Genomic DNA, 25000 nt, shown 5'->3' with positions numbered 1-25000 from the left:
CAGTTGCGCCACAGCTGGGGCCAGGGGCTTGAAAATTTGATAGGCATCAAAGACTCAGCACTCACTTGGTTTAGATCATACCTTTCTAACCGTCAACAATTTGTACAGGTCCATAATAAACCATCTACCCAGATTATGGTAAAATATGGAGTGCCTCAAGGCTCACTGGGGCCCCTGTTGTTTAGCAGATGATACATAACTATACCTCTCCATAAAACCTGATGAATTAATCCCGTTAGCCAAACTTGACACATGTATAAGAGATATAAAGACATGGATGACGAATAATTTCCTGCTTTTGAACTCAGATAAAACAGAAGTTACGGTTTTAGGTTCTAAAAAGATGAGGGATATCCTATCCACATCACAGGCTACATATAGTGATCTTCCACTGACCTCATCCACCTAGGAGTTATAATTGACCAGGACCTAGCACTAAATAATCACATAAAACAGATCACCAAAACTTTTCAAAGGAAGTCCTTATCCTTACCAGATGCCGAGAAATTAATCCATGCTTTTGTCACCTCAAGGATAGACTATTGCAATGCTATTGCAATGCTATTACGCTGGCTGTAATAATACCTGTCTAAAGAGCTTACAGCTTATACAAAATGCAGCTGCTCACACACAAAAAAAAAACATTTCCCCCATCCTAGCATTTTTACACTGGCTACCTGTAAAAAGTCATTGACTTCAAAATATTACTTATATCTTTTGGTTGGTTGCCTGCATTGAAAGAGGACACCTCATGAAGACGCTCTTTTGTCTGCTTCTGACAGAAGAAGCACTTATCTATGCTGGCAGCAGCTGCTGCTGAACAAGTGTACAAAGTCCCTCTAGATGGACTTGATGCAGTTGCAGGTGTTGCTGCAGGTTCAGAAGATGGTCTACCACGTCTTTTCTGAAAACACTGAGTCCTGCCTGCTTCACATGATTTCTACATGCTGCAGATGCTCACTGTTACAGGTGGATTTGTAGCAGTTCCTGTGCCAAACTGCTTTGTTCTGTTGTAAAATAACTGCACTGTAACAATGTAATCGTTGGCTGATCTGTGATCACCATCTCCATACTCTCCCATGGACAAAAAATAAGAAATTTGGCATATGTCTAGTGATGGGTCATTCACCAGTCCACACATATCTGCCACTGGATACATAGCCCAAAATCTGTTTCTTTTAGAATATGTGTGCCATCACCTGACTAACAGAAAGACACACCTCAGAATATAACCTAACTAGACTGTGCCACCATGAACTATGAAAATGTGCTTGCTCAAATGTAGAAGGCTAGAAGGTCACTAATATCACCAACCATGAAGAACAGAACACTATGTGCTTCAGGTTATTCAATATTCTAAATTCTACAACTGCCAGCTATCAACAGCCAACTGTCACTGGTAGTGTATCTCTTTCTCTCTCTTACACACACACACACACACACACACACACACACACACACACACACACACACACACACACACACACACACACACACCTGTCTGTTTGTCTATCTGATCCTTTACCCTTTCTTTTCTTCACACTTACATAGGCTACGGAAGGCCTTACAGACTTCAGCTGGTACTAGCTATGTAAAAGCCTATTAAACTTGATTTAACAGAGATCTCTGCACTTTGTGGTCTGAATGGGTGTAGACAAGAACTGGCAGAGCAGGCTAGGCCTACACTCAAGCACACTAATAGGCATGAATTGATAGTATTGATATTAAAGTATTATTTTTTTAAGCGGACAATTTCGAGAATTTTAGGCACAATTTCTTGTTAAAGAGATCAATCATCAGCCTAAAAATGTTTTATAATGTTGTATTGTTTATGTGGTCCACTTTTGCACACTATCTTGTAGAATATCTTTGCTTTTTGGCACCAAACCCTATGCTATAATACTGGCAATGTGAGGTTTATGGACAAAACACCAAATTTGACCTTTTCTGAATTTGACCTTTGATTTTGGTCCTTCAAAACCTTCAAAAAAATGGAGACATGTTTTTTTTACTCTTAAGAACCCCTTGAACAAAGATATAATACTCTCCAAAAATTAACATGCGAATCCCACAAGCCCCCAAACTAGACACATAGGCCCCCCTATTATATTGAATTGGAATTTGAAATGAATTAGCTCTGGGTCTTTGTACCTGTCCATACTGGTTTTTCCATTTTCCATTTCACTTCCACAATAGAATAGGCCTAATGAATGAGAGCCCCAGAAACACTACAAAACTTCACGTTTTTGAGGTTAAGAAGCCTAGATTCATGGCAGAGTCAAAACATGGCGTTGCGATTATTAGGTCACTTCAGACACGAAGTTGCAAGTCAACTGTACCTTTTCCCATGTGCCTGTTACAAGTACATTTCAGGATGTAAATTCAGGTAGATAACTGGTTGCTATTTGATGCACTCTCTGGTATTTAAGCCACTGGAAGCTAGTGGCTCTCTTTGCTAGTCAGCTAATGTTAGGCTATACAGTAGCTTCTTCTTCTACAATCTCTTGGGTACAAAGTCATCACAACTAATAGTGACAAGTCAGGACAAGTCAGCATTGTGCACTTCATGAGCAAGGCTACACATACAGTCTGTGACCGACCCCTCTGTCACCCACTCTCTAATTCTGGCCAGGGGCGAGGAACATGTGGTAAAGTGATCAAGTTTGTTCTGATAACGCTCAAAGTACACCGCAATCAGTGAATTTAGTAGCAGCTTTGCTATTTTTGAAACTCGGCACCCTATACACACTAAACACACACGCACGCACGCACACACACACACACACACACACACACACACACACACACACACACACACAGACACACACACACACAGACACACACACACACAGAGTGGCGCCGGCAGGCGTAATCCTGTACACACTGTGTGCACAATTTTTTCACTGCTTTATTTGTGAAATCAAAGTTGAGCATAGGGGAGAATGGGTTTTAACTGCATTTTCTTTTACACTGATAAGGCCAAAAATGTCCTCTATGACATACCAGTGGTTCATAAGCATGAGCCTGACTGGTAGGGACAAAGTAAAGACAAATAGGCTACAAAATTTAGGTAAATTATGGCCATCAGTGAGAAATTGATTAGGGGTGTGAGTCACTATTAGTATATCATGGCTTCAAAATGGCAGTTGTGTCATTTTCCATCACATAGGCTTTCATATACAACATGTTAAGCAGAATCAGTAAGCAAATTAATAGTCTGTCTATAGCTAACATTAGTTGATAAGCAGATGGATATATAATGATGGATATATAATGATGGTTTTATATTCAGGTCTCTAAAGCAGGAAGCATACAGTATGCCCATGGTTGGCTGAACACAGACACAGAGTTGCTTACTGATTCTACTTAGTTTAGGCCATATATGTGATGGCAAGTGACACAACTGGCATTTTCAAGCATTGCTACTCACCCATATCCTCTTCACATTTTAAGATCAATAATGGTTGCCAGTAAAGAAAAAATGTATCAGGATATTTTTATGTCAGGCAGGTACTGTAGTAGACTCCAGCATGACATACTGGAATGAAGTCATGTTTTTGGCCTCAGTGTATCATTGTAAAAAAAAAACCCTACTGTATGATCCCTTATCCCATGTGTTTTAATTGACCAACTTTGCTGGACTCCCTCTTAAGAGGTCATCATTGTGTCTGGAATGTTTCCTGGAATGTTCATAAATTCAGTTGAAAGTTCAATGTTACCGTTTTTAGTCAAAACTCGTTAGCCTGGAAGTGACGCGGGCATCTTTGCTGCCATCTTCAGGGGGAAGTCCGTAGGAGTCGATTGCTGAGTGTGGAGTAACACGCTCTGGAAATTCACAATTTCGTTGGCGTTTTTTAAAAAAAAAAAAAATAGTCCAGTCCATACAACTTCACTTTAATTTCGAAAGAAATACTGGACTATGTTTTTTTTTAAAAAAAGAAACGGCGACGAAATTGTGAATTTCCAGAGCGTGTTACTCCACACTCGGCAATCGACTCCTACGGACTTCCCCCTGAAGATGGCAGCAAAGATGGCAACATTTCCGGAAAGGTACTGGCTTGATGAAATTCATTCTGGACTCTCTATCCGACCACATAAAGACCTCGGGATACTTCGGTTTGTCTTTAGGGACCCTCTACTCACTACCACATAAGTGTAATGTTGTTTGGAACTGTAGAAGAGGTATAAAAATAGCGTTTTGTAGCGGCGAAATGATATGCCCGCGTCACTTCCAGGCTAACGAGTTTTGACTAAAAATGGTAACATCGAACTTTCTCAAAACACAACCGAATGACATGATTTGGATGTCAACTCAACGTATGTACTCCCAATCATCCGTAAAATTGATCTAAAGTGCATTTTACTCCGGATAATTCCTTTAATAAAAAAGGAATATCTGGACATGCCTGTGCTCCAGTGAACGTTATGTTTTTTTTCGGTCCATGTCTCCTTGCACGTGTGTGTGTGTGAGGATGTTGTAAGAGGGCATATTAAAAACATGGGTGGTCTTCTCAAGAACATGCCAAAGTGTACATACACACACACACACACACACGTTTACATACACAGTAGTGACTAGCTTCTACAGATGTTGGGGCACACCCATTCTCAATTAGTACCATCTTGTACAATAAACTCCTGGCTGAATAGACACATAAAATACACACCCAGCTGAGAGCACCTGGCACACATCCCTCCAAGAATAGAAATTACATCCACACACACACACACACACACACACACACACACACACACACACACACACCAGCCACCCAAGAAAGTGCACTAAATGTGATGTATGAAGACAGGAGGAATGCACAACCTCAACCACACAGAAACCGAGTATGTACATATTCAGTCCAAAATATAAGAAAGAGGACGCAGACAAACACACATGCAAACAGATGCACAAACTTAAACTGTTTAACTGGCAATGTTATAGTGCATTCATATAGTGCATTCATCCTATGCAATGGCCATGTCATTGGGACATGGCTAACATTGCTAACGCCAACCTCCAGCTCACACTAGCATAAACACCCACTGACACCCATGCAAAACACACATATACACACACACACCTACACCCACATACACACACACACACACACACGCACACACACACACACACACACACACACACACACACACACACACACACACACACACACACACACACACATACAAACACACACAAACACACACTGACCATCGTGCAGGTCTCCATTCCTCTTCTCCTGCATGGCGAGCTCAAAGCTGGAGTGGAGGATCTTGTTGAGGGTGGTGATCCACTCATCCATCTCCACCTCACTGTCCGCCGCCAGCAGGTACGTACTCTTGTCCTGCATCTTCAGCTCAAAGGCAAAGCGCCGCACCTTACTGTTCTACAGACCCAAAACATCCGTTCAAAACAGATTACGTTGATGTTTATGTTGCTTAGCAGACGCTTTTGTCCAAAGCAACTTACAATGACATCAGCAAACATTACATTAACATTAACACTGTAAAGTAAATTAATAAAGCCTAAATAAATAATAACAATAATTCAAATAATAATAAATAGCTAATGGATAGATATATGATTATTATTAGTACTGTAATACACACTTACATATACACAGCAATGTCAGAAGCAGATGTTTTTTTACTTAACAGTAAACAAATTCTTGCACGCTGTGGTTCTGTGTAATGCATACATACAGTAGATTTCCCACCGTTATGTGATAGCAGAATATCATGTAGTCCTAATAGCAGAGTATATGGCTGTATTTGATAATAGGACAAATTAGACCACTATAGATCATATTCCCAGACTGGATCAACACACACACACACACACACACACACACAGACACACACACACAGACACACACACAGGCAGCATACAGTGGCAACCCCAGGCCCATGTTGAGCCATGTGGAGGATGGCAGGATGATGGATGAGACGGGGCGATCAGACACGAGTACATTACAGTAACATAAGGAGCCAGTGGCAGGAGCTCCTATTATACCTAGCCTACTGTGTGACAGAGACAGACACCGAGAGCAGAGAGAGAAAAAGTACGAGAGAGAGAGAGAGAAAGATTACGAGAGAGAGAGAGGGAGGAAAAGAGAGAGGAGAGAGAAAGAGAGGGGGAAGGAGAGGGTAGAAACAAAAGGAGAGAGAGAGAGAAAGATTACGAGAGAGAGGGGGAGGAAAAGAGAGGAGAGAGAAAGAGAGGGGGTGTTGGATAGGAGAGAGAGAGGATAGAAACAAGACAAAAGAGAGAAAGAGAGGGAACTTAGGCTACCTGTTCTAAGAATAATGTTATCCCTGGATAGTTTATATTACTTTCTAAATTGTGCTTACTATCAAAATACTCCCCCTGACAGTCTATCAACCTGAGTCAGTGGGAGAGGCTTTCTCAGGCCCTGGGAGAGCGCTCTGATGGAAATGGTATGTACAAGGATAATATTTTGGAGTGGCAGGGTTCTAAGGTCTTTCTACACACACAGCGGTGTAGAAATTCATGGTGTTAAACAGACGTTGAAACTAGGCTTATCAGAGTTAGACCATGTTGTATTGGAATGGATTTAGTGTGCATGTGTTTGTGTGTGTGTGTGTGTGTGTGTGTGTGTGTGTGTGTGTGTGTCTGTGCACACCCAGTATGTCTGAGTACATCTGCAACTTTACAATGTGTGTGTATGTGTGTATACATGTACATACTTATGCATGCACAAACACACACACACACACACACACACAAGCAAACACACACACACACACACACACACACACACACACACACACACATTCACACAGACACAGCTCAGGCAGGCCTCGAGGACAGCCTTACCTGCACCACACCCATGCAGGAGTCCAGGAAGATGGTGCCCTTGGGCTCCTTGGAGATCTTCTCATCCTTGTAGAAGTTCAGGTTGTAGGAGCCGTCACCAAGCTGGGCCAGGTGGAAGTACCTCCTTTTGAAGGACTGAGGAGAGCGAGAGAGAGAGACACACACATACATATTTACACACATACACAGATGATTTTGTATTCCTTGTATGTTTTGATGTGCACTATTTTTCTGCATGTTTGAGGCTTTGGTAACACTAGAAATTTGGCGAAATCAGAGAAAATCAGAGACTCGTGTTAATAAATCGCCCATAGGATTGGTCACAATGTTCGGAGATAACCCAATCAGGGCTTATTTTGTAGACAAGAACCTCCTCTTTCAAATGAGGTATACAGGAAGTCTATTGGACATCGTATTGCTAAATCATCCGATCGTAAGTGCAATACCGTGCCATACCGCGCCAAACCAGAGGCGGCAGACTGTACAGAATATTGTGGCGACTTTGCTATTTCCTTTTAAATGATCATGTCAATAAAGCATACTGAATTGAATAGAAATGAGAGTGAAGGAGAGAGAAAGAGAGAGAGGGGGGGGGGTTGGGGAGAGGAAGAGAAGGATGAAGGGGGGAGAGGGAGGTGAAGAGTGATGGATTGTTGAGAAGAGAGAGACATGGATCATTGAAGGAAAGGTCATGAATGTGTAGTCGGGCAAAGAATGAGGAGAGGAAAGAAGTGAATGTACATCAGAACAGGCAGAATGACAGCATGGATGACAAATGTGAAGACATGATATGAATGAGAGGAAAATCAAGAGGGAAGTGATTGATAAAAAAAATAAGGCAGGTGAAAGATGAAGAAAAATGAGGAGGAGACAGGGGGATAGAGAGAGAGAGAGAGAAAGAGAGAAATAGAGATGTACAGTAAAGGAGGAAAGAAGGAGAAAAATGCACAGAGTAATTACAAAGTAAACAAAAACAATGGAGGTATATAAATAGCCCAAGGTCAAGGCAGCGTGGTCTCTGTGCTAAAGTTAGCGTGACGAAAGGCTGGGGCATGGGAACACTGCAAGTTCAACAGGCCTTGAGGACAGGACATAAAGGACAGGAAGTGTGATATGATCTACTTCCTGTTTTATTTGTCTGGCTAAAGAGGAGGTGTGTCCGTGTCTATTTATTGATTAAAGGGGGAAACTCCTTCATCCACAAACACAAGCATATGTGTTTGTGACTGAAGGCCATCGTGGCAGAAGGACATAGAGAAGAGCTGTGAAATCACTTATAATGCCATAGCTGAAAATGAAATTCTTTATGTAACCTGCGTTGTGTTGACCGCACGGTTCAACCCTGCACTCGCCCAGACTCGAACCTGCGACCTGCAACAGCCCGTATTCCGCACCTATCTAGTGTGCTAGCAAGTGAGCTAAAACCCATAGGCTCTTGCATCTCCTGCTCTTAAGGCGTTGGGAAGGAGGTTAACCTAGTGTACTACAGTACCTTTACATTTACATACGGTAGAAGTATACTGTGAGAAGGCATACTCATGCACACAGGTCAAAGGCCTGGAGAGGGGCTGGGTAACACAGGCTAGGTATGCTAGGTGTGTGCATGTGTGTGCTTGTGTGTGCATGTGTACATGTGAATGTGTGTGTGTGTGTGTGTGTGTGTGTGTGTGTGTGTGTGTGTGTGTGCGGTGACTTACTCTCATAGTGACACTGATAGCTCCATTCATGTTGCCTTTGTACAGCCAGCCATGTTTGGACACTCCCCCTTTCTGGGACCCAAGGGATGCTGTGTCCTGTAGAAAACATAGTTTATTGCAGAGCACTGATACACACAACACTCATACAGACAGACACACACACACACACACACACACACACACATGCTCAGACACACACCACTGTGTAAAGGCATCCATGGGCCATGTTTGTAAACCGATGAGACAGAACACTGTACATGTCTGGCAAGGGAAAGTGTTGCAGATCTGTAGTATCACTACTGCCTGAAATGTTGCATGTGAGAACAGAGCCTGTTAGTCATACATCGTAAGTCATCAGATGTTATGGTGTGCATCAGAACTTGCAAATACTGCTGCAGTTCCTGCACAGAGTGCATATCATATCATCTGATGCCTTATATTGCAGAGCCAATGAATCTGCAGCACTAATGCCAGCCCTACACCATTCAGAGACTCAATTTCCAACTAAAGGTTGAAATGAAATGCAGCCAGTTCCCATCATCTTAATCATTAAGTGTAAGGTGGCAGTCTGGGCTGTTTTTTTTTTTTCGTCTTGATTTTACAATAATATCATCAGCCAGTCATCACGCAAGCTGAACAGGAAGGTCTGTGCTCAGTTTCGGGCCAACTTGCTGTCTCTTTAAGTACTCAAAGGGATGGAGGAGTCCAGCCGGAGACTCCTTTCATCATTTCATTAAGACTGTCATTACCAGTCCCCTCCTCTTCCCAAACACACACACACACACACACACACACACACACACACACACACACATATACACACACACACACATGTGCAGTGCACACACACAAACACGTGCGCGCACACACACACACACACACACACACACACAGACACACACACACACACACACACAAACACACACGTACACAAACATTTGAATTCTTTATTTGGATTGGCAAGTAGGATAAGTATCATTGCTTAAAGGAGTGCCTAGTAACAGTAAAGTTTAACACTGTGATGCGCACATTAGGGGTAAAGGTGACACCTGCGTTTCCAGGTGAAGAGGCTACCACACAAACACATATTTCCCACACACCAACACACACTCATAAACACACACACTCTGCCTTCTGAATTACTGTAACACACAGACAAATGCATACGCATCCATGTACACAAACACGCATCATGCATGTATGCATGCATGAATATACACACACAGACACACACACTAAGGAACTAAATGACATAGCATGAGTGCTATGAGAGAATTGTAGGCACCGATCTCAGCATACCTCATCTTTGTCTGCATCTTCGTCCACCTCAAATATGTGCGCGGGCAGCTTGTCTGGCCGAGGGACTTTACTGTGACAAAAACAAAACACTGTGGTGAGGAGGTGTTGGAAGATAGCACTCATCAATTTAGGTGCAGGATGTGACCAGGACATTTTTCTTCCAGCTGAGGTCAACATGCAGGCTTTCAGACCCAGGTCAAAACACACCGCCTTTATCTTTCATAAAACTGGCAAACAGTCTATGATTTTGAGTCCTTACATTGGTAGAGGACAATAGAGAAATGTCGGGTAGTAAATCATATAAAGAAAAAACAAGGCCAAACAGTTTGGTAAACAGCAAAACTGTCCAAAACTATCATACTTTAAAATACATAGCATTAAAAGTGACAGGTGTCCGTATATGCAACTGTTCACTTTATGGCTATGAGCTCTACACTGTGCTAAAGGTCAAGGGTTGCATTGTTTCTGGTGACCTGAAACGAGAGGAACATCTGCTAGCACAAACCTCTGCAACATCTGCCCTTAAGGGCAAGAAAGAACCAATGGAGCACATGAGACTGGGGCACATAGAGAGACGCAGGGAAAGGCAGACAAAAGAGAAGGTGAAAGAGAGAAGCAGGAAAGAAGAGAGAGGATGAAAGAAGAGTGAACAGATATGACTAAATAAACAGAGAGCGGGGCGAGAGGGAGAGAACAATTAGGTTAGCAGATATAATCCGCACTATTGTGTTTGGTGTGCGCCGCACTCTGGGTCATCTGTTCTGTCCAGAAATAACCTAACCTGGGGTGAAGGGGAGGAAGTGAGGACAAGAGAGGAGGAGGGAGGGAGAGGAGAGGAGAGGAGAGGAGAAGAGAGGAGAGGAGAGGAGAGGAGAGGAGATGAGAAGAGAGGAGAGGAGAGGAGAGGAGGCTGTATTGTTGTGGTCAGTCCGCGATGAGAGAAATGGACATGCATTTCCTGCTCTCATACTCTTGCCAGCAGGGCTGTCTGTCAGTGGCCTGCGTGTCAGAGCTGGGTCGAGGACGCCAGCTGACAAGGAGTCTTCGCCACAATGCAATTATACTCTTTCACTCTCAGCCTCTGTCATTCTTTTCTCTCTCTCTCTGTCCCTCCCATTCTCTCCTTCTCTCTCTCTGTCCTACTTTATGTTAATAAGACTTGCCGATCCTCCAACCCTACTGACCCTTGCATATAGATAAAAGTCTTACTTGGGAAGTTGCCGGAAGTCTCCAGAATAATCTTCATACTTGTAGTTGACAACATGCCAGTCAGAGTTGTAAGTCTTGATACACTGTGTGGAGAGAACATACTTGGTGAGGTAAAACATTGATTCAAATACTAACTAACTACATTAGAACCCCCACACACATACTGGCCCCCACCACACACACACACACACGCACACGCACAACGCACACTCACAGTGCATGCACTCACTCAGGCACACCAATTCACAGTTCACACACACACACACACACGCACGCATGCATGCATGCACACACCCACACACACACACACACGCACACACCCACACACACACACACATACCAACACACACACACACCCACACACACTACATACTAACTATAAACCAATTACAGAGAAAAAAGTCAAGAGAAAATCCTCCAGAGAATCCTCTTTGTTGTTCTTATGACTGAGACCTCTCTCTCTCTCTCTCTTGCTTTCTGCCTGGCATTTACTCACAAAAAGAGACTGCTGAAAGAAAGACAGCATGAAAGAAAAAAAAAACTAATCACACTTAAAGCAGTGGGCAGCATTAGCTGATGCTAATGTCCTAAGGGAGGGGCCGGTCAGGGCTGGGATCTGGACGTTAAAATTGGATTCCCCTCTTTTTGCTTTATTGGCGAGACGGACGCTTGAGTCCCCTCTCAGCACTTCTTAAGGCAATGAGGCCGAGCGCTGCGGGCGGGATTAACGTCCAAAAACAAAGCTGGCTCCTCTTCCTCCTCCCCTCGTAAATCTTGTTAACGACGGACGCAAGCAGGAGGGTGGAGGGATCCAGGGAGGATTCCACAGAGGTGGAGATGCTGGAGGAGGTTGGCAAGGATGGAGGAGAGAGTCCACGGACGTGGGGCAGGATAGAACAGGAAGGAGACTGAGCTGAGCTTACAGACCTCCGGAGAGATTTGGGCTCCTCGTTTGTCCATCATTCACTGAAGCTGCTTGCACACCGCACTAACAAATTCTTAACTTGGCAGCTGTTTAGTTGCAGTCTTTAGAATGTTCAGAAAAGCAACTGCCCACTCCACACTGGCCAGACGGACTGACTTTTTGGACAACTGCATCCAACAAAGACCAACAAGCACAGAGTGATGGTGCACACTGCCCCAACTGTTGGTGTTTGTTGGAGTTTGTTGACATGTGTGAGGACAGTGTGTGCAAGCACATTGAGGTCTCTTACCTCTCTTTCCTTTTAATAATAATAATAATAATAATAATAATAATATATTATAATTATTACTATTATTATTATTACCTCTCTCTCCTTCTCCATCTGTCTGTTTCCTTTATCCTTCCTTTATCACAGTGGAAGTGAACAATTGACACTTTTTGATGTAGAGTTTGCGGAATCACACTTTTCACCTGCTGGCCTTACTTTAGCCCGCAATAAATGATTAACTCTGTCTTAAGTCCAGATGTTCTTAAACATACATTTTAATGTATTTATGAAAGCTTAAAGTGTGTGAAAAATGTATGAAAACGTAAGAACCACGTCAGTAGAATTTCTAAGAGTGTCCATTAAAAAAATAGAGCTCTTCCTCTTTCTGGAAGCCATTTGCATGAGATGCTTAGCATCCCTGCTGAACAAGAGAAATTAAAAACCACAAACTGTCAATGACTCCCAAGGCTATTGGAACAGCATGTGGAGCACTTTTAACTGAACCTTAAATCATCTAGTGGAAAACAAGGCCTGGTTCGCTACCACCCGGGTGAATCCAGATTTCAGCGGCCAGCCTTGGGGGAACCCTGTGCCTGAATGATGTTCCAATCAAAACGTGTCTTTTTTCTTTTCTTTCTTTTTTACTCAGAAGGCTTCCCTGGCTGAAGTCCAGCTGGTCTGCAGCTGCCGGTGATGTCATGTTGCATTTGACTGAGGGGAAGGATCACTTTACTCCATCTTCTGACTACGCCCAATACGCAGTCCCAGTGGAGACATACTGTAGGCCCAGACTGACCTCAAGACGAACTTCTTCTGTGCTCAAACACTGTGTGCAGTGTGTGTGTGTGTGTGTGTGTGTGTGTGTGTGAGAGAGAGTATATGTGTGTGTGTGTGTGTGTGTGTGTGTGTCTCTGTGTGTTTGTACAGTACTGTATGTGTCTGTTTGTGTGCATGTGTTTATGTGTGCATGTATGTGTATGAATATATGCTTGAATATGAAAATATGTGTGTACAGGTATGTGTGAGAGAATGTATGTGCATAGGTATAAGTGTGTGTGTGTGTGTGTGTGTGTGTGTATGTATGTGTGTGTGTATTCCACTTGAGGCCCTCTCATAAATGACAGAAAAAGAGCCTAGTACATGGTGTGGTGCCTTAGGGAAATGTGGTGTGTGAGGTGAGCTTGCTAACACGTGCATGCGTGTGTGTGTGTGTGTGTGTATGTATGTGTGTGTGTGTGTGTGTACTCAGTCCTCCGTGTGTGCGTTTGTTTGGTCTCAAAGCATCTTGGGTGGCATGGTAACCACAGCGAGGTGGGAACTTCTCATCTGCCTTAGCCCATCTGGCTTTTGGCTTCAGGGGAGCACTGCCGACTCTTAACACCACCGAAGACCTGCTTCCAATAAGGACCTGTCTGCTCTCCTCGCCCTGCCTCCAGTGCCCCCTCAGTGTGGGGAGGGAGAGCTGACCTGCGCCTGGGCTTGGCAGGAGCACCAGTGGGTAAAGAATGCTGGTGTTGGCTGACGGAATGTGGCTAATGGGAGTAAAAAAGGACCTAAACTGGCTAAACACGGGATGGGTTTACACATAGGGTGAGCAGCACGTGCTGTAGCTCAGTGGATAGAGTGGTGAGTAACGGGTCTAAGTGGCTGGGGTTGGAGAGGAGAGGAGAGTGGGAGAGGGACTAGAATAGAAGTGCATGTGTTCTTTAGTGTACTGACATACACACAGAGAGGAAATAAGGGTTGCTCATTCCTGCTCATTCAGGAAGCTTTAAACGGGCCTGGTCTCAGCACCGGGTTCTGCTACACGCATTCACATAAGGTCCAAGTGCCCACGGGGACCCAAGTTGGAATGAGAGATCTGTAAATGGTGGCGTTCTCTGGCCCACTCACTCACCTCTCTGACAAACAGACTCTGGGCCTCCTTCCGGGCATTCTCAGGTACGGTGGGGTAGAGCGTGCGACCCTGCCGCCGCAGCATGGACATCTGAAATCAAATGGAGACAATGGGTGTCAATGAGTAGATCTTTATACTGTAGGTACCTTCTGAGCCTACGTCATTACGTTCACTGGAGGCAAAACAAACCATCACCTCAGCTGGGAAGCTAAACGAACAGTCATATTCGGGAGGCTAAAGGTTATCATGGTCTCATCTTGCTGTGCTGTCAGGTGCCAGAACCGAAAAAGTCATCGGTTAAATTTGAAATAAGTAGGCCTAGGCTACAGTTTCCAGTGAGAACGTAGTTGTTCGTTTGACTCACGATAACCCAAGCCTTGTATCGGAACCTCACATATTAGCCTACCAATCGTCCTGTATTTCCAACCTCTTTACATGTATGTCACTTATTCATTTCTATACAAACCAAGACTGCGGATTCCTAAAAAAACGCTAGCGCCCACACCATAAGTGTATCTAAATAAGCTATGTAGCCTACCAAAAATTTAATTTGACTGTGACTCGAAGAGCTAAACCAAATCCTTTATTACTAGCTACTAGGCTACTACTGTGTAAGGCCCAGCACTAACTCCGAGCGTGGTAAACAAAATTGGATATTTCAGGCAGTAAAAGCCCCGGTAAGAAACAAACTAGATTTTGTTCAAATCTAGACACCTATGGCTACTGAAAAATGTGAGGTTCATTTATCAAATTTTATTTTGAAGTATTAAAAAATGTTGTTGTTTTAGAATTTTCAAACGAAATGGTTGGTAATTAGCACGTTTGCAATACATCTTTGCCTTGTGACATGGGCGGGCGCTGGCTCGGTAAAATGTCGGTTCGGCAAACACAAAACTCACCACGTCATTGTAGGCCTATTGTAAGTCTTGGATATGACCATTTAGGAGATAGTTATATGCATTCAATGATGTATACACCCTCAGCTTCTCCTTATTGAAAAACCGAGTGTCTACAGTAATGTCCGGCCATTCAACTGATGGCAAACCTGTCTTTCCCATCACTGACGGTATTGGGTCTGTCAGGATGGTCCCATCTGATAATGTAGCCTTAGTTTTTTCAAATAATCCTCCCGATCACGTACACTGAGTGTATGTACGTATTGTGTTATATCGTTACACATTTTAGCAAAGATTTTAGATTACTGTCTGACTTTAGCCGCCTCACTAGTACTATTCAAATAGCCGCCTCACTATCCAAACGATTGTTTCTGCCTCCAGTGACGTCACGCCCACCCGAATGTTTATGTTTTCACCACCGTTGCGAAGGGGTCTATACACACACACACACACACACAACAATAGACAAAGAAACCAGACATTGTATAGTATAAAAAAAAAGTATACTCTTTTGATCCCGTGAGGGAAATTTGGTCTGTGCATTTATCCCAATCCGTGAATTAGTGAAACACACTCAACACACAGTGAAGTGAAGCACACACTAATCCCGGCGCAGTGAGCTGCCTGCTACAACAGTGGCGCTCGGGGAGCAGTGAGGGGTTTGGTGCCTTGCTCAAGGAAGTGCTGCTTCCTCCTGGTCGGGGTTCGAAACGGCAAACCTCCGGTTACAAGTCCGAAGCGCTAACCAGTAGGCCACGGCTGCCATGGCTGCACTGGGAGTCTCTAGTTTTTATTCTCACAACATGGCATACATTAAAAGATTGCTATCAGGGCAGACTAAACATGTATCAAGTCTCAACATTGTAGCTAAGAAGCCAAAGATCACCCTCATATCAAAGCAGGAAAAAGGCTACAAACTTTTAAAGATGCTCAGAAACCAACCCTGAGACTCAGACATAAATCTGTCCACTGCACTTTCTTCCCACATCTCAAACTCAGTTCTTTTTTCCCGACCATCCCAGTCCCCCCAGAGCCACTGACAAGATCAAGCGTTGGGATTCGGAGACGCTCAAGCGTACAGCGTTAACACGGCTCGCTACCTCCCAGTCAGCTCGCCACTTGGCGCTCCTGCATACTCGGGGAGCGTTCAGCATGCTCGCTGACCTACTGAGGAGGTAACTGAGCCCTCTGTGTGAACTCTCCACCTCAGACTTCCACATCTCGTGGTCCGCAGCACAGCCAGAGCGCCGACTCGCTTGAACGTGGCCGCTGGCAGGATCAGAGGGGAAAGGTGCATAACAACCACAAGCGAAAAACGGCACGGTCACGCTAGAAAAGTGATGCCTTTCTGGAGAGATGCAGGACTTCCTCGATGGAGTCCAAGTGCTTCTGCGGTTACTTTTCTGTAATGCTGTTCCAACCCCCCCCCCAGCTGGCCTGAACCAAGCCCTGGACCCAGAACCATCTAGCTCTCTCCTCAGCTACGGCTCTGTGGTATTCCATGTGGTATTCCACAGTGTGGTAGTGTGCTCTCCTTGTTATATTCTCCTGGTTTATGGATGTACAACTGAATCCAAGTGCGTCTAGACTAGTTATCTAATGCATTCTACTTCGTGTGAAACAAAGATTCTAGTGCAAGATAAAACTAGACAGAGGAAGTTCACTCTAAAATCGTTGGTGTTAAGTATGCAGTGGAAGCCCAGTCTGTGTCGTACGTCACCGTACGCCTTTAGGAGTTTATGGATCCAGCTCTGGAGCAGCCTGATTTCCTCTCCAAACAGCACAAGTGGACGATGGGCTCACGAGCCAAGACAGGAAAAGGAATGTCTAAGGTTTATGGACTTGGGAAGAGTACGCTGTTGGAGGCAGCTGGAGAGAGAGAGGAATTATAGCGCTGGTAAAGAAGGGCCTATTGTTGTTGTGTACATATGGGGAAAGACTTCTGTCCACACCAACTATTATTTCTATTCTACCTCTCAGTCTTTCTCTTATGCAGTTTCATTTCACAATATTAGAGGTAAGCATAGACAAAGCAAATGTGTGGTTGACTAATTCAGTCAGAAGAGTGTAAAACAGTGTGTAAGCGTACAGTAAGTGACGTGTGCGTGTGTGTGTCTCAGTCGAACTCTCTGCTTCTCTCCCTGTTGTCTGCAACTCTGTGCACTCACCCACAGAAGAGCGCCTGCAGCTCTACAGCTCCGCTCAGCTGTGAGCCAGATTAGGACCCCCATTAACCACCACTATCCCTCTCTCTCTCTCTCTTTCTCTCTTAAATATAGACAGATAGATAGATAGATACTGTAGATAGATAGATAGATAGATAGATAGATAGATACTTTATTCAACCCAAGGGAAATTTTAGACACTAAAGAACACTATCTATCTATTGCAAAATTATCTCTTTCCTCTTTTTCTCTCTGCTGGGAAGTCTTCAAACGCACGTCCCAGTTGGCCCCAGGGCACAGAGATACGGTACAGTGTAGCCTGCAGTCCAGCGCCTCACTCATGCATGAAATCAGGCCTACTCAACCAAGGGCCAGTGCCCGAGTCACAGACCCTCAGGGAGGACATGCCGAGAGAGAGAGAGAGAGAGAGAGACCCCGAGCCGAACTCATGTGCTGGGGGAGAGGAAGAGAAAGTGTCCAGTGTCTAATAGCATCTAGCATTGTCTAGTAGGGTCTAGAAGCATCAAGCATCATCTAGGTATTTTCTTATGGTTTATTTTATCATTATTGTATTTATTTTACTCATACACATGACAGTTTTATTCTTTCTACTGTACTGGAATTCCTTTGATTTGTTAGTTATTTATTTCCTTTAATTTCCTTTATAATTTTGGTGCACCTCCTGTTATTTTATAGTAAAATGTAGATACAGTACATGTGACTTGAGTCTTGAGTCATCTGCAAGGGGACAGCAGAATGGGCCCTGATCTGACGTCAGTCTTTTCCTGAATGAGCTGGATTTGGCCTAGGAGAGCTAGCGCAGAATGTAATGCAATTTGAGTGAAAGGGGTCTCTGAACATGAGTGAACGCACATGTGAGGACGAACATTTGGGTGGAGACGTGTGTGAGGGAGAGGTTTTTCAGGGGGAATTTCCTAGAATATGTGGGAGTCTCTGTGTGTGTGTGTGTGTGTGTGTCAAAGTGTTTTGGCTCATTTTTCGTGTTTATGTGCATGTTTCTGGTTGAGCAACCAGCAAGCCCCTGCAGATAAAGACTTTTCAAGATGTCCAACAAATAACAATGCAGGCACTGAGTCACCACAATGCAGCCATCACTAAAGAACAGGGGGTCAATGTCTGGACTATATTATGGGACCAGATGGTAGCGAGAACAACACAGGAACTAAAGGACAACGCCCAAATCATATTACATATATAACATCAGCTGCCAATCCACACTAGGTATATATACTCTTTTGATCCCGTGAGGGAAATTTGGTCTCTGCATTTATCCCAATCCATGAATTAGTGAAACACACAAAGCACACAGTGAACACACAGTGAACACACAGTGAGGTGAAGCACACACTAATCCCGGCGCAGTGAGCTGCCTGCAACAACAGCGGCGCTCGGGGAGCAGTGAGGGGTTAGGTGCCTTGCTCAAGGGCACTTCAGCCGTGCCTACTGGTCGGGGCTCGAACCGGCAACCCTCCGGTTACAAGTCCGAAGCACTAACCAGTAGGCCACAGCTGCCACACTGGGATAGGTCAACAACATGAATTCCCCCTAACATTCTGCAGATTTTCTTCACTTTAATAATTTGGCGGAGAGAGGGAAGCAAGTCATTGCAAACAGATGCAATCTTCACACTCTCACTCACTCACTCACTCACTCACTCACTTTCTGTCTCTCTCTCTCTGATTGTTTAACTGCTTATCCATCAATCTATTATTTGACAGATGTGGCATTGTGAAGAGGTAAGACATGGTGAACAGCACAGTAAATCCTTATAAATGCCCTTATTTCACACATACACACTCACACACACACACACACAATCCCCTTTGGGGAAAATTAAAGACGAAAAGGAGTTGTACGAAAACAAGACCCTTAGAACTCTCCATCCCCAGGAAGCAGACCTGCTGAGGGACGCCGTAAAGCGGAGTAGGCTTTGGCTCGGCCGGCAGAGCACCGACTCCTCTAACGGAGTGTGCTGTTTGTTTAAGCCAGCACCAACCGGGAGGCCTTACGAAACGTAACATCTGGGCCTCAGACGTGGACCAGCCCTGGAAGCGGTCCCCCAGAGCATGCTGAACGAGATGGGTTTGACCTGAGCAAGAGGTGCTACAAAGTGCTACATACACAGTGGTGGTGTTTGTACTGAGGTTCCCCTGTTTGCTGTAAAGCACTTTGGGTACCTAGAAAAGCACTATATAAATGTAATGTGTTGTTGTTGTTAAACTGTACATATGAGAGATCAGCCAACATAGTAAAGTGCTGTTAAAGCCTGATTGTACCTGTGTAAGGAAAAGGGTTGTGGAGTTATAAACACTGCTGGTTACATGCTGACTGAAGGATAACAAGGCAGTTAAGGACCAGTGGATAGGTGAATGTTTGAGGATACTATATGGAAGTGTGGATGGACAAATGAAAAGATGGGTTGAAAAAAGTAGACAAACGTTTCTTACACCAATGAATGAACTAATACACCATCTGGGACAAATACAGTTTTTCTCTGTCGCTTTAGAGCATTTCTCAAATTCTAACTGAAATTTTCAAAACCACTTTTAAAAGTACCAAAGTGACCAAGAAATAAAAAGAATAAACTGAGACTTGGACTTGGCACTAAATGAGAAGAGGTGGTGGTGGTGGTGACTGATTGGAGAAGAGATGGTGGTGGTGGTGACTGAGTGGAGGTGTCTGCTGTGCTGACTGACCTGGAAGTCATCCAGCGGGAACTGCAGCATGTCTCGGAGGACATCACTGATGATCTGCGTCTTCCTCTGAAGCAGCACATTCTCATAGTCCAGCGGCTCAATGATCTTTGGCTTCACCTGAGAGACAGACAGACAGACAGACAGACAGATAGACAGTTAGTTTCTTAGATTCTTGAAAACAACTCTACATTGATTATTCATTATCAAGTGCACCCTGCCATCACATACTGTCTATGCGTATACCATCAACCACTTGACCAATGGGCCAGTACTTTCACTCTCTCTCACACACACACACACACTCATACATGCAAACACACACACACACATAGTACAGACAGAGTACACTGCAAAATATAAAGTGTGTGTTCAAGTGATAGAAGATTATGCTTTCTCTAAAGTCTTGAATGAATGTCCATCGGTGTGGAGCAAACAAAGTGCTAATCCATCTGAACACAGGCTTTGTTTAGTGAGTCCACATATCTGAAACATATCTGTCTTTTTGATCTTGGTATTACACAACCATAAACACTGAGTGCTTATATTACCACTAATCCAGCAGGAGCTGGCCCGAGATGCTTCTGTTTTTAGCACAGAGCAAATACACCACAAATTGACATAAAGTTCAACTAAACAGCAGTTATGGAGTAACTCATTCACTCTTGGCTTCTCGACTAATGACAACTCTCTCTCTCTTGCTTTCAATCACTCTCACTTTCACTCTCTCTTTCAATCACTCTCATTCTCTTGCTCCTCTCTCTCACACACACACACACACACACACAAACACAAAGGAAGCAAACCCAAAGAGCTCTACTGTAGGAGCTGAGTTCATGACCGAGGCTAGGGGCTCACAGGGGAGCAGGGGACTGTAACGAGCACTATGAGAGAGAGAGAGAGAGAGAGAGAGAGAAGGGGGGGGTGAGAGAGAGAGAAGGAGGGAGGGAGGGGGGACTTTACATCTTTTCTAGAACAATTTCAGCCCTCATCACTGTGTCCTGACTTTTCAAAAGCATGCACATTTGTCCTGTATACTTTTTGCTCTGTGAAGCCTTATATGGCTGTGACTGAACAGTTACATAGTGCAAATACATAATCAATAGCTCCACTCTGCATTCCTGGTAACAATCTGGTGCTTCTCAGGAGTGTCAAGGACCAAAGGAGTTCACTGGACCACACAGACGTTCACATAATCGTTCATTGAAACATTGTACCTTTCCTAACAAAAAAAAAAAATAATGTTTGAAGATACGTGTGTTCCAGTTGCACGTAGTTCCGATAAGTTTATTTGAAGTGAGGTGGAGGAAAACTCAGCTCGCGCTCCCACACTGCATCAGAGCCAACATGGCCAACACAGCCTTTAACACAACGCAGCATTAACACAGCCCGAGGGCCTTAATGGCCAGTAATGTCCACTCAACCATTCAATACAGTACATAAGCGGGAAACGCAGAGAGCAGAGAGGGGGCTGGATGGAGGGTGTGTTCCACTCAGTGTGTTGGTAATGAAGAAATAATGGACATCAATGGCCATTCAAGTCAAACAACACTGGACATGCAAACACAAAAACAAGAGGGAGGAGATTGGAAAGATTGGTTCACCCTACAGGCTCAGGGTGAGAGAGAGCGAGAGAACAGGAGTGAGAGAGAGAGGGAGTGAGATAGAGAGAGAGCAAGAAAAAGAGAGAGAGAAAGAAAGAGAGCACATAGCATGAAAAAGCTTAACTCCACAGAGCTACTGAATTAACAAGCCACTATGAACAGAGATGGGCAAAAATACATCAAAATGTATTTTCAAATAAAATATATCAAACACCCTAATTTCAAGTGTATGAAAATAAACTACAAAATACAGTAACCACGTCATGTATCAAAATAAAATACTGTATATTTTGAAAATACACAAAAATACTCTTTAAAGGGAGCATGAAATAACTTTTTAAACCTTCCATATCTGTCTATTTCATCTATTCCTTCATCACTACACATGATTCTGCTGATAAAGTGGGCAGTGTTTGAGACCAACAGCTTTTCTCTGTCTCTAAGACATGCCATACATCTGCAAACAGTTAACAGATCAACTATGCTGACCTGCCTGTAACATCTCATAGCCTACTGTATCAGAGATTTACTCAAGAAGTCACAACTGAACTTGTCAAGTGGTACAAACGAACCACCGAACTAACTGAGAGCCACAGAATGGGCTTAAAGCAACTCAATGCAGTTCTATTACCTTAAAATAACGGCTTCAAACTCATGGTACACTGACATATAATACAGAGAATGAAGTCTCTGACATCAATGAAGTCTCTGTGAATGCATGCACAGAATAACATTGTACTGTGTAAACCTGTTGATCAGGTAGGATCATGACCCTTTTAGTTGGTTAATATCTACAGTAATTGGGTACTGTGTAAGTGCTAAATGGGGTTATATTGACGCCAATGGGCATAGATAAGGATGATAAATGAAGCAACTTGTTGAGCAATGTTGCAGGAAACCACATAACGGTTTGGTTTACATATATTCTGCTGATTCAAGAAAGTTCTAAAGAAACTGAGTGTTAAAGTTCTCAAGAAACTGATGGTTAAAATTCTAAAGAAACTTGAGGTTGGTGTGAGAGGGGGTGGGTGTATTGTGTGTATGAGCAACCTACACATTACTCATCTTGCACTGGATCATCTTTCTGAATCTCAATATTCTGATCACAAGTGTGGGCAAGTCAGCACCAGTCAGAGATACAGTACAGAGGTCAGTACATTCCTTGTTTTGCACTTGTATGATGTCATCACAACACCAAAAGTATTGGTTTTACCAAAAATATGTGGCAATATTTTTTAAACTACAAAAATACACACCTATAGAGTATTTTGATAGAAAATATGAAGCCATTTTCTTCAACCCAATCAAATACAACAAAATACTATTTATATTTGAAATATGTATTTAAAATACATGTATCATAAATAATGCCCATCCTTGGCTAGGAACAGTGATCAGAAACAATAGGACACCCCTCATAAGATGAATAGAGTTTCTTGTTGTAACACCAAACCTGGTCTCACACACTCTGCTGATTGGATGACACAGGGAAAGCATTCAATAGCAACACTGAAGATCACTGCCTCACTGTTGTAGTGCACACAGATATACAGGACTACTTAAAGGTGCTCTAAGCGATTCCTGATAACGTCACTCCTGTTGACATTCAAACAAAACAGAGAGCTAGTTCGCTACTTCCTCCCCCTCCCTCCCGTGCAATTGAAACCTTCCTAAAAGAGCATCTCGTCTGTGATTTGCTGGAAGTTTGTTATGTTTTTATGGGCTAGGTTTTCCCAGGTTGTTTTTGTTGCCGTTTTTGGAGCCTGGGCTGTCCACAGAGATCACGTTTTCTTTTTACAGGGTATTCAGGACACAGGCAGCTAGCGGATGGTGAGGTGATGTTTGCTGTAAGTGACAAAAAATGTTTTAGCCTTAAAAACGTGTAGCATCGCTTAGAGCACCTTTAAGAGGCAGCCCACTGCAGACACTTCAGCTCTGACGCATGCACATCTCACTACATGTACATTTATCCATTTAGGGACCGTTCGTTATTTATAAACGGGGTCACCGGAGGAAAATAGGGGAGGGTCATGTCTTTTTATTCTTTGTTAAGGGGAGGGTCACCTAACTTTTTTTTGTCTAGGAGGGAGGGTCACCCATCTTTTGTATGAATGAAAACAGCAAAAAATCAAAGTGGCTTGTTTGATTGTTGATTTCTGTCGCCATATAACGTTCTCTTTCGTTCCATAGCTCTGTCAACATTGAACAATGAAAATAAGGGAGATTTCCCGGGTTTTTCACGCAAAATATGGAAAATGTCAACATTCGTCCCCATTAACGTTGGAAGGGTTGGAGCCACAAAGTAGCCTACTTTATTCACGCCTAACAGCCTATATCCATTTGGTCAACTTTATCCAGCCCTAAAAAGCTAAATTTAACTTTGGTTTACTTGTAGTTTACCGTGTAGCCTAACTTTAAACAGTGTGCATGCTTAACATACTTGTGCTTCATTCATCCACACATCCAGCTCCTAACGTTTTGACAAGCATTTCTAATACCAATTGACCTCGTTCCTGTCCATCTCTAGCTTTGCTGTCTCCATCCTTTCTGTTTTTGTTGTTTGCAAAAAAATATTTAGTAGGCCTATTTATTGGTAACCAGCAACAAGTGCAATTTGTTAATCGCTGTCATTCTCTCTCCTGCCAACACAAATGTGTTACGTTCCAAGTAGCAGTGCGTAATTCTGCTTCATAAAGTTGAACAAATACATTTGGTCATATAAATAGCCAGTTTATGGTCTACAGTGTAGTTGGTAAGTTATGGTAGGCCAACTTGGAGTGAATATACGATTCTTTGTCTAGCTGAGTAGCCTGGCAGGTGCGCACGTATAGGCATAGCCTACGGCCGAACACTGCAAGCGCTAATGAATCGTGTTCTCACGACAACCACGTCGTTAACTTAAATAGGCCTAGGTTAACATCACACTGAGTTCGCATTCAAGCAAGCAAAACGATGATTTGAATACATCTGTTTCACTGGAAGGGCAAGGGTAACAACAGGACAACACAGAGACAGGCCAGAATGCAGGACTAATGTTATGAGAGTAGCCTATTACAGTAATATGGGATATTCTACGGGAAAATATTAAAACGGCAAGACAGCGAGGAAACGTTAAAATGATAAACCCGGAAAAAGTTGGCATGTTACGTATTTTTCGGTCCCTGTGATTATTTGTGAAATTGTGCAAACGGCCTTTTCAAGTCATTTGAGAAGGAAAGAGTGTAAGCTCCCAAATTGATGCTCGTCTGAGAAATTGAGTTTTGGATAATGTTCAGCTTCGGCAGCTTTACAATGACTGAGGAAGCCTAGAGACGAGTCCATAGCAACAAGTGCATGTGTTGAATTTGTTATTACCCAGTGTGCTTTGTTGAATGGTCTCAATGCTTTATTGTTTTATTTCATGTGAATACTTACTATGAGTAACTTTTCTCGTTAGGCTAATGCAGTTGCAGGAAGTGTGCATTTAGTTTCCATGCTTATTGTGTTTCCAC

General features: G+C 43.4%; 1 protein-coding gene across 1 annotated transcript in view; it reads right to left on the bottom strand.

Moving 5' to 3' along the window:
* The window catches only part of dock9b (dedicator of cytokinesis 9b), a 94181-nt gene that overhangs the window by 54003 nt on the left and 15178 nt on the right, over nt 1-25000 (bottom strand). Inside the window, 7 exon segments of the mRNA XM_042078886.1 lie at nt 5210-5384; nt 6836-6970; nt 8533-8628; nt 9832-9901; nt 11041-11123; nt 14131-14220; nt 19909-20025. Coding sequence (XP_041934820.1) covers nt 5210-5384; nt 6836-6970; nt 8533-8628; nt 9832-9901; nt 11041-11123; nt 14131-14220; nt 19909-20025 — 766 coding nt within the window.

Source organism: Alosa sapidissima, chromosome 22 (genome assembly GCF_018492685.1).
Source record: "Alosa sapidissima isolate fAloSap1 chromosome 22, fAloSap1.pri, whole genome shotgun sequence".
NCBI lineage: Eukaryota > Metazoa > Chordata > Actinopteri > Clupeiformes > Clupeidae > Alosa > Alosa sapidissima.
Note: the sequence above shows the minus strand (reverse complement) of the source record. Positions and strands in the feature narration are given on the sequence as shown.